At 48.0% G+C, this 10,701-nt stretch overlaps 1 protein-coding gene across 1 annotated transcript; it reads left to right on the top strand.

The window, feature by feature from the left end:
- Window positions 1-602: 602 nt before the first annotated feature.
- On the top strand, window positions 603-4,580 carry LOC132403433 (uncharacterized). Its single transcript, XM_059986837.1, has 2 exons — window positions 603-1,236; window positions 3,862-4,580. The coding sequence occupies exons 1-2, from the start codon at window positions 845-847 to the stop codon at window positions 4,286-4,288; spliced, it is 819 nt and encodes a 272-aa protein (XP_059842820.1). The 5' UTR covers window positions 603-844; the 3' UTR covers window positions 4,289-4,580.
- Window positions 4,581-10,701: the final 6,121 nt, after the last annotated feature.

Raw genomic sequence — 10,701 nt, 5'->3', positions numbered from 1 at the left:
CTAGAATAAGCAGTAAAGTGAAATCATGGGACATTACAATTATTTTCCTCAGGGAAACCTTCCCTGTCTCATGAGACCAATCAATTTCTACATCTCCAAATGTAGATGGTATTTAAGCCACAAACCTTCCCCTCTCAGAAGCAAGGACAAAATCTAGGCTGACGCTTCTTTGCTGCACCACTTACAGTGCTGCCTTTCACAAAGGACGTTACCCCAGTGTGGTGAACTAGATACTAGATATACCTGTCTGGACACGCCCCCGCCCCCCGCCCCGCTGACTGCTCCTGTGGCTCCTCCCACAGACCCCAGTATAAAGACAATTGGAGCCACAGACCCTTCCTCAGTCTCCAGGATGTTGTGTGATGGTCACTTGCTGCTTGTGCTTTCTTCCAGCCAATAAAAGCCCACGTTAACCCACATCTCAGAGTTTATTGATGGTGCATCAATCTTATTGGCTGGAAGTTTTAAAACATGGAAAGCATTTTACGTCCGGAAAAATTGGACATTGACCCTCAAGACTCAGAAGCAGCTCTTGCCTTTGAACTCTGGCTTGCATGCTTCCAATCATACTTGGAACAGATTCCCGTGACTGAGCCCGCTATTATGCACAGAATCCTCCTTTTGAGGGTCACCCCAAAAGTTTACGCCCTTATCAGGGAGCTGCCAACCTGCCAAGGGGCATTGGACATCCTCAAAAGACAGTACCTGCGGCCGGTGAACGTCTACGCAAGACATCGCTTAGCGACGAGGTGGCAGCGAACAGGCGAGTCGAGCAGGGAGTTTGTCCGGGCCCTACAGACACTCGTGCGGGCCTGTGACTGCAGGGGACTGACGGCGGAGCAGCATGCAGAGCTCCTGGTACGAGACGCCTTCATTACAGGGATCAGGTCAGTGTACATGCGCCAGCGGCTGCTGGAAAATGCCGATCTTACCTTACGCTCGGCGATTGAGATGGCCGACATGCTGGAGGCTGCTCTGCACAACGCTGACGCTGTCCAGCCACATGATCCCCTGTCGGTTCCGTGAATGCTGCAGACCCCGCCACCCGCGAGCGAATCCACCACCGCTGCTGCCACTCGCGAGTCCACAAACTCCCCGAAACCAACCACAGCTGCTGCCAGTCGCAAGTCCACACAGTGTTACTTCTGCGGACTCAAAAAGCACCCCCGAAAACGCTGCCCGGCCCGAGAAGCTACTGCTCCAGCTGTGGAAAGAAGGGCCATTTCGCCAGGGTCTGTAAGTCTGAACCACGAGTGGGGTCGAGCAGCACCTCATGCAAGGCATGGGGGTCGCCATTTTGCCTGCCCGCCTCGTGCGAGGCATGGGGGCGGCCATCTTTGTCAGCGCCACCTCGCCCCGCCTCCGACCCACAGATGTTTACCGGGCACCAAGACAGCAGTTCAACTCTGGCCTCCGTAACCCTCCACCAAAGCGCCCCACACCAGCTTGCAAGGTCAATGATGGACACCCTGGTGGAGCGGCACAGGACTAGCTGCCTGTTTGACACGGGCAGCACTGAGAGTTTTATTGACCCGGACACGGTGCAAAGCTGCGGACTCGTGACACGGCCAGTAAGCCAGAGGGTCACCATGGCTTCCGGGTCGCATTCCACAGACATCCGGGGGGGTTGTGTAGCAACATTGGGGGTGCAGGGCACAGAATATCAGGACTTTGCGCTACTGGTCATGCCTCAACTGTGCGCGCCTGTGTTATTGGGGCTGGACTTCCAGAGCCATCTCGAAAGTGTGACTATGGCATATGACGGGCCCCTCCCACCACTCACTGTCAGGAATCCTCAGTTTTGTGGGACCTCGCCATAAACCCCACTACTGACCACACACACACACCGAACCACACGTCCCACCCAGCACCATGCCGACAGCTGCACTACCAACACCACTTGCAGTCTCTCCACCCTCAAGATCCCTCCCCCATCGCTGTTCGCCAACCTGACCCCCAACTGTAAACCTGTGGCAACTAAAAGCAGGAGGTACAGCGCGGGGGACAGGGCCTTCATTCAGTCAGAGGTGCAGCGGCTGCTCAGGGAGGGGATCTTTGAGCCAAGCACAAGTCCTTGGAGGGCCCAGGTGGTTGTTCGGACTGGGCAGAAAGATAGGATGGTCGTGGACTATAGTCAAACCATCAATAGGTTCACGCAGCTTGAGGCGTACCCCCGCATCGCGGATATGGTCAACCAGATAGCTCAGTACAAGGTATACTCAACCATTGACCTGAAATCCACTTATCATCAGCTCCCCATCCGCCTGGAGGACCGCCCCTACACTGCCTTCGAGGCGGGTGGCAGGGTCTATCACTTCCTGTGCGTCCCCTTCAAGTGGTGTCTCTGTCTTCCAGAGGGAAATGGACCGGATGGTGGACCAGTGCCAACTGAAGGCCACATTTCCCTACCTGGATAATATCACCATCTGTGGTCACGACTGGCCGGATCACAACGCCAACCTCCAACGATTTCTCCAAGTGGCCGAAGCCCTGAACCTTACTTATAACAGGGACAAGTGTGTGTTCGGAACCACCTGACTCGCTATCCTTGGGTATGTCATGGAGAACGGGGTCATTGGCCCTGATCCCAACCATATGCGCCCCCTGTTAGAACTCCCTCTTCCTACCACCCTCAAAGCCCTCAGACGGTGCCTGGGCTTCTTTTCCTATTAAGCCTAATGGGTCCCCCATTACGCAGACAAGGCCCGCCCCCTGGTCAAGTCTACCACTTTTCCCCTCTCTGCCAAGGCCTGCGCGGCCTTCAGCTGCATTAAAGGGGACATTGCCAAAGCAACGATGCAAGTGGTGAACAAGACCATTCCCTTCCAAGTAGAGAGTGACGCCTCTGATTTCACGCTGGCTGTTACCCTCAATCAGGCAGGCAGGCCAGTAGCATTCTTTTCTTGTACCCTTCAAGGCCCTGAAATTCGGCACTCCGCGGTGGAGAAAGAAGCCCAGGCCATAGTGGAAGCTATTAGGCACTGGAGGCACTATCTCGCCGGCAAAAGGTTCACCTTGCTGACCGACCAGCGCTTGGTTGCGTTCATGTTCAGCAACCAACAGCGGGGCAAAATCAAAAATGATAAGATTTTGCGGTGGAGAATAGAACTCTCCACCTACAACTATGATATCCTGTACCGGCCTGGAAGGCTCAATGAGCCCCCTGATGCCCTATCCCGGGGAACATGTGCCAGTGCACAGCTGGACCAGCTATACACCCTCCATGCAGATATTTGCCACCCAGGGGTCACCCGATTTTACCATTTCGTGAAAGCCCGGAACCTGCCGTACTCCTTTGAGGACATCAGGATGATGACCAGGGTCTGCCAAGTCTGCGCTGAGTGCAAACCGCACTTCTACCATCCTGAAAAGGCGCAACTTATCAAGGCCACCCGCCCCTTTGAGCGACTGAGTGTTGACTTTAAGGGCCCCCTTCCCTCCACCAACCGCAATGTCTACTTTCTCAACATTATTGACGAGTACTCGCAGTTCCCCTTTGCCATCCCCTGCCCCAACACCACTGCCACGTCCATCATAAAAGCCCTGCATCAGCTGTTCACTCTGTTTGGATATCCCTGCTATAGATAGAGGGTCCTCCTTTATGAGTGACGAGCTGCACCAGTACCTGCTGGCTAGTGGTATTGCTACTAGTAGAAGAACGAGCTATAATCCCCGGGGGAATGGACAGGTGGAGAGGGAGAATGCCACAGTGTGGAAGGCCACACTTTTAGCCCTTAAGTCAAAGGGGTTGCCGGTCTCTCGATGGCAGGAGGTCCTCCCCGAGGCACTCCACTCTATCCGCTCTCTGTTATGTACGTCCACCAATGCCACCCCTTACGAGCGACTCTTTTCTTTTCCCAGGAAGTCTGCCACTGGGACCACCCTACCGGCTTTGCTGACATCCCCAGGGCCAGTGCTGCTCCGGAAACATGTGAGGAGCAATAAATACTCCCCGCTGGTCGAGAGGGCTCACCTACTACATGCGAACCCTCAGTATGCCTATGTGGTCTTACCTGATGGGCAGGAGGACATGGTCTCCATCCGCGACCTGGCACCCACAGGAGCAGCAGACCACTACCCCAAACACTCCACGGTAACTATGAACCCTGTACCCGTGGTGACACCGCGCACACCAAGCCCTACACAGACTCCTCATGACACTTCCATACCGGGCGCCTTGCACGTGCATATACCAGGCGCCTCGCACACGCATGAGGGATCACTGACGCCTAGTGGGCTGACACCTCCAGTCAGGCCGGAACCAGCACAACCACCGACTCCAGTGTAATCATCACCGGCACCGGTGCAATCACAGCCGGAGCTACGTAGATCGCAGCGACAGATTCGACCACCTGATAGACTTAACCTGTAAATATACTTGTGAAAAACTTCCTCCCCGGGGACTCTCTTTTAAAACAAAGGGGGGTGGTGAATGTGGTGAACTACATATACCTGTCTGGACACTCCCCTGCTGACTGCTCCTGTGTCTCTTCCCACGGACCCCAGTATAAAGGCGATTGAGGACTGAGCCCCGGCCTCAGTCTCCAGGATGTTGTGTGGTGGTCACTTGCTGCTTGTGCTTTCTTCCAGCCAATAAAAGCCTACCTTAACCCACATCTCAGAGTTATTGATGGTGCATTACACAGGCCCCACTTGCCACATGAAGATCCCATGGCCACAGTCTGAAGAAATTCAGGGGAATTGCTTCTAGTCCTGACCCTGCCTCTAAAATCAGATTATGAGGCACAATCATATTGTTGCTTTCGGGCCCTTGAATTGTGCAACTGGCTGCACCACTTCCTTGAATAAAAGGTGACCAAACTTCTAACTTCGTAAATTGTTTTGGGAATGTATGGATTTAGGAAGTACAGCGAGAACTGTGACTCTTTAATTTATATTTTTATCAGGAATTTGGAAGAAAAATTATCCAAACAGAATATGATGTAGGGGTTTTGAGAATGTGGAGTTTACTGATGGAGCTGTTGAAGCAAATGACATTGTTGTAATTTTAGGAAATGTAGATGAACATATACAGGAAGAAGGCATGAGGGAAGAAGTTCAAAAGAACCACAACCAACAGGAAGAGTAGGCTCGCTAAATAACCTTTGCATGTTCTGTGTAATTCTGTCTGCATTAAATATTTGGCTGTGCTTTTAGAAAGCCCTGGATTTTCCAAGGATCTTACTCAAAAATCCACCAGATTTTTAATTGAATGTTTACGTTTGCTGTGCATAAACTGGTTGTTAAGGTTATGTAAATTACAGCAGTGCAGCTGATGGAATGAGAGTCTGCGGGTCAGAGCTTGGCAGCCCAATTGGAGGTCAACAGGCCACATCTCCAGTAAATTCTGATGAAACAGTAAGTCAGGATTGAGTTGTGCAACACCAGATAATTTCCATACCTACCAAGAAATATATCTTTACCTCCCCTTTCTGCAGGGATTGCTCCCTCCACAATTCCCTTTTCCATTCGCCTCCTCTACCCAAATCTCCATCCCGGCACTTACCCCTGCAAGCAGCCTAAGCACTACACCTGCCCATTCACCTTCTCCCTCACCTCCGTTCAGGGCCCCAAACAGACCCTCCAGGTGAAGCAACGTTTCACCTGCAAATCTGCTGCGATCGTCTATTGTGTAGATGAGCAAATGTGGAAAGGATGCTTCCCATGGTGGGAGAGTCTAGGACAAGAGGGCACAGCCCTTTCAAAACAGAGATGCGGAGAAATTTCTTAAGCCAAAGGATGGTGAATTTGTTGCTACATGCAGCTGTGGAGGCCAGGTCGTTGGGTGTATTTAAGGGAGAGATTGATAGGTTCTGGATTGGACATGGCATCAAAGGTAACGGGGAGAAGGCCGGGAACTGGGGTTGAGGAGGAGATTGAAAAAAAGGATCAGCCATGGTTGAATGGTGGAGCAGACTCGAATTCTGCTCCTGTGCCTTACGGTGTCTGGCATTTCTGATGTGGCCTCCTCTACATTGCTGAGACCCATCGTGAACTGACTGCTTAGTTGAGCACCTCTGCTCCAACCACCAAAAGCAGAACTTCCTGGTAGCCAAGCATTTTAATTCCAATTCCCATTCCTGTTCCGATGCGTTGGTCCACGGCCTCCTCTTGTGCCAGGATGAGGCCACTCTCAGGGTGGAGAAGTGACTCCTTTCATTCCGACTGGGTACACTGCAACCTGATGGCATGAATATCAACTTCTCCTTCTGGTAAACAAATTCCACTCCCTTCCTCTATTCCCCAGTCTGACCTTTCCCTTCTTATCTGCCTATTACATCCCCCTGGGTCCCCTCCTCCTTCCCTTTCATTTATGGTCCACTCTCCTCTTCTATCAGATTCTTTGTTCTCCAGCCCTTGACCTTTCAGACAGACATACTTTATTGATCCCGAGGGAAATTGGGTTTCGTTACAGTCGCATCAACCAAGAATAGTGTAGAAATATAGCAATATAAAACCATAAATAATTAAATAATAGGTAAATTATGTCAAGTGGAAATAAGTCCAGGACCAGCTTATTGGCTCGGGGTGTCTGACACTCCGAGGGAGGAGTTGTAAAGTTTGATGGCCACAGGCAGGAATGACTTCCTATGACGCTCAGTATTACATCTCGGTGGAATGAGTCTCTGGCTGAATGTACTCCTGTGCCTAACCAGTATATTATGGAGTGGATGGGAAACATTGTCCAAGATGACTTGCAAATTGGATGGCACCGTCCTTTCAGACACCACCGTCAGAGAGTCCAGTTCCACCCCTACAACATCACTGGCCTTACGAATGAGTTTGCTGATTCTGTTGGTGTCTGCTACCCCAGCACACAACAGCAAACATCCACCCTCTATCACCTTCCAACTAGCCTCCTTCCCCTCCCCTCACCATTTTATTTTGGCGTCTTCCCCCTTCCTTTCCAGTCCTAATGAAGTGTCTCAGCCTGAAAGGTCGACTGTTTATGCATTTCCATAGATACTGCCTGACCTGTTGAGTTCCTGCAGCATTTTGCATGTCTGCAGAATGTTGTGTTTATTCCATAAGCATTGTGTTGCAGTTTTGGTCTCCTTATTTTAGAAAGGGTATATTGACATTCGAGACGGTTCAGAGAAGATTCATGAGAATGATTTCAGGAATGAAAGGGTTACCATATGAGGAACGTCTGGCAGCTCTTAGTGGATCTCATAGAAACATTCTGAACGTTAAAATCCATGAACGGATTAGATATGGCTAAATTATTTCCCATGCTAGGGGAGTCTAGGACAAAAGGTCACAACTTCAGGATTGAAAGATGTCCATTTTAGAATGGAGATGCAGAGAAATTACCTTACTCAGAGGGTGGTAAATCTGTGGAATTTGTTGCCATGAGTGACTGTGGAGGCCATGTCATTGGGTGCATGTAAGACAGAGATAGATGTGTTCTTGATTAGCCAGATCATCAAAGGGTATGGGGAGAAGGCAGGGGATTGGGGATGACTGGAAGAATTGGATCCTCCCATGATTGAATGGCAGAGCAGACTCGATGGACTGAATGGCCTACTTCTGCTCCTGGATCTTATGGTCTAATGGTTATAACTTTTATCCAAATCACGTGGATTTGCTTAAACTTCTTCACAGGCCTTCAGATTTGAGGATGGCTTTTGAGGAGTGGAAGGTAAAGTTGTGAGTCTTCCTGTTAACATGGGCTGGCTGTTATGCACCAGTAACACATGAATTCAACAGGATGAGATCTTGGTCCAATGGCAAGGAGGTTCAAGATGATTTGAGATCAGATGCTCTGCAAAATACACTGTACTTAGCACCCACACATATAAAGTCACATATCCTAGATTTATAATCCCACTTGACCACATCATCAGAACTGCTCTTGTCCTTGCATTTTCTAACCACCTACAATATCCTCTCCTCAGACTCTATCACCTCTTTTCTAATTGACTCAGTCAGTCTGACCCCGTCCCTTGTAGATGGTGGGAAAGCTTTGGAGGGCAATCAAAGCAACCCAGCCTCTGTCTTGCCCCAGAATTTGTGTGCTTATCCATTCAAGTCTGTTTAACGGTATCAGTAGGAATGATTCATTGAACGCCAAAAGGAAGTGGTTAGACTTGATCCTTATGGAAATAGTTTCCACAATGGGACAAAGGTGCTTCATTATCTGAGCTGTTGCAAATGGGACCTAACACTGTTATTCTCTCTGAATATTTTATTTTTAATTTATTGACATACTGGGGGAGTAGGCCCTTCCAGCCCCTTGAGCTGCACTGCCCAGCTACCGCAGATTTCACCCTAGCCTAATCACGGCAAAACTTACAATGACCAATTCGCCTACTAGCCCTTACGTCTTTGGACTGTGGGAGGAAACTGCAGCAAACCCACATAGTCACGGGGAGAATAGCAGCAGGAATTGAACCCGGGTTGCTGGGATTGTAAAGCGTTGTGCTAATCACTATGCTACCATGCCCCCTATCCTGAGATCTAGCTTCTGACTGATACATCATCATTCTTCAAGAACATGGGGATCAATGCACAGTAAACCGATTAGACTTGGATGTAACACAATTCTTCTGATAGACACCCTGGTTATACTTACTGTAGTTACTGATAGCATCAGCACCAAATTGAGGGAGTTGAGGAAAAAGTGATATTTTGGGGTTAAACTGTCGTTTTTGCAAAAGTTTTGTGATCCTACTGATACCTCATATTGTTAAGCAGCGATTATCTGATACGTATATTTTTACCTTAACATTGTACTTCATGCCACTGCAGTGTAGCAGTTAGCACGAGGCTACTGAAGCTTGGGGTGTCCGGAGTCCAGTTCCAACACTGTCTGTAACGAGTTTGTACATTCTCCCCACGAATGGGTGGGTTTTCTCCAGGTGCTCTGGTTTCCTCCCACAGTCCAAAGTACCGGTTAGTAGGTTCATTGGTCATTGTACAGTAAGTTGTCCTGTGATTAGGCGAGGGTGATATAGGTGGGTAGCTGGGCCGGAAGAGCCTGTTTTACACTGTATCACTAAATAAGTAAAATTAACTAAATAAAAACACTTTGTCTAACCACCATACAACTGCAGACGAAGCGTCTGGAGAGCAGAATGAAGTGAAGCAAAGTTGCTTACATTTGTGATCTGGCAATAATTAGTTACAGCTTTTTTAAAAAAACTTTTTTATTGAGTTTTCAAATAATTACAGAAAGAAAAAAAATATTTAAAAAAAATATATATATACCTTTCCCCCCTCCCCTTAACCCCTCCCCCCTAACATCCCTATAAAAAAAAAGAAAGAAAGAGTGCCTGGATATCGGGAGATCCCCACATGCTCCATGGAGTTCGTAATAACTTTAATATATATATTTATTTATTTCCCCAAAAAACTAATTATTTTATCTTTGGAGCACCTATACATTTAATCCTGTCTTTTGTAAATAAGAGTGCCAAATTTTCAAAGATGTTTCATATTTATCTCTTAAATTATAAGTAATTTTTTTCAAGTGGAATACAGCTGTAAATTTCGTTCTTCCAATGATCTATACTTAAGTATGCATCCGATTTCCAAGTAACTGCAATAGCCTTTTTGGCTACTGTCAATGCAATTTTTATAAATTCTTTCTTATATTTATTCAATTTGGGTTTCGATTTTATCCCTTCTATGTCACCTAATAAAAATTAGTTACAGCTTTGAGCAAAAGTCCATCAAACAACTGCCTGCAACAGCACTGCTTTTTACATCATTGTTACAGTTAAGTATTTATTATACATTGGGGCAAAGATTTGCAAGAATTATTATTATTGTTATTTTTCATATTCTCACTTCATTCCAACAAAGCCAGACTTAGTGGCAGCTGATTACCGTTTCCTGATTTAGTCCACAGTCTAAGACCTTTGAGAAAATCATGCAATAATCCTTCCAAATAGCTATTCCTCACTGGGTAAACTGGCAGCAAGTTATTTGACCGGGGTCGACTTCTGTATTACAGATCGAGACCCTTCCAGGGTCACTGAGAAGAATGGAATTTCTTATGCCAATCAAAGGAACATCGAGCTCAATTGTTCTGTTCTAGATACTCTGCCTCTCTGTAATTTAACATTGTACTGTTGTAAATGTGCCTAACAGTGCTTTCAACACTTGGCACGGAGACTCACTAGGTTTATAACAGTATTTCCACAAAAGCCTCCAATCACCTCTATTCATCTCATCCTTGCACCCCCATGTGCTTATCCAGATTTTCTTGAATGAATCATTTTGCACCCACACAGTAAATGCAGCCTGTACTGGGGCATGTCAAGAACAGAGTAGTCAGTAGAAAGTTAGGCTGCGGTAAGATTGAGGATTCTCACAGCTATACCTATTCCTACCCTCTCACTCATAAAAATGCCATCCCCTTCTCTCAGTTCCTCCAGCTCTGCTGTGTCAGCTCTCAGGATGACAACTTTCCTTCAAAGAAAGAGGCTTCCCTTCCTCCACCGTCAACACTGCCCTCACCTGCAGATCTTCCATTTTACACAGGTCTGCCCTTACCCCATCCTCCCACCACCCCACCATGGATTGGGTTCCTCTGTTCATCAAGAGGACAACCAGGCTGAATTGTCGCCAGTACAATCTTCTACTCAGTGCTATGCTGGGTGATGCCAACAGACTCAATAAACTGATCAGAAAGACTGGCTCTGATATAGGAGTCAAACTGGACACACTGGAGTCTGTATTAGAACAAAGGACCCT

Source organism: Hypanus sabinus, chromosome 13, assembly GCF_030144855.1.
Source record: "Hypanus sabinus isolate sHypSab1 chromosome 13, sHypSab1.hap1, whole genome shotgun sequence".
In the NCBI taxonomy this organism is placed as follows: Eukaryota; Metazoa; Chordata; class Chondrichthyes; order Myliobatiformes; family Dasyatidae; genus Hypanus; species Hypanus sabinus.
The sequence above is the reverse complement of the archived record's forward strand: the minus strand, read 5'-3'. Positions and strand labels throughout refer to the sequence as shown.

What these genes read in the sequence shown, in the direction of transcription:
- LOC132403433 (XM_059986837.1), top strand. Translation starts at nt 845, where the DNA reads ATGCAGAGCTCCTGGTACGAGACGCCTTCATTACAGGGATCAGGTCAG. An exon ending in GGGCCATTTCGCCAGGGTCT is followed by an intron (nt 1,237 to 3,861) that starts GTAAGTCTGAAC and finishes TTCTTTTCCCAG; the next exon opens with GAAGTCTGCCACTGGGACCA.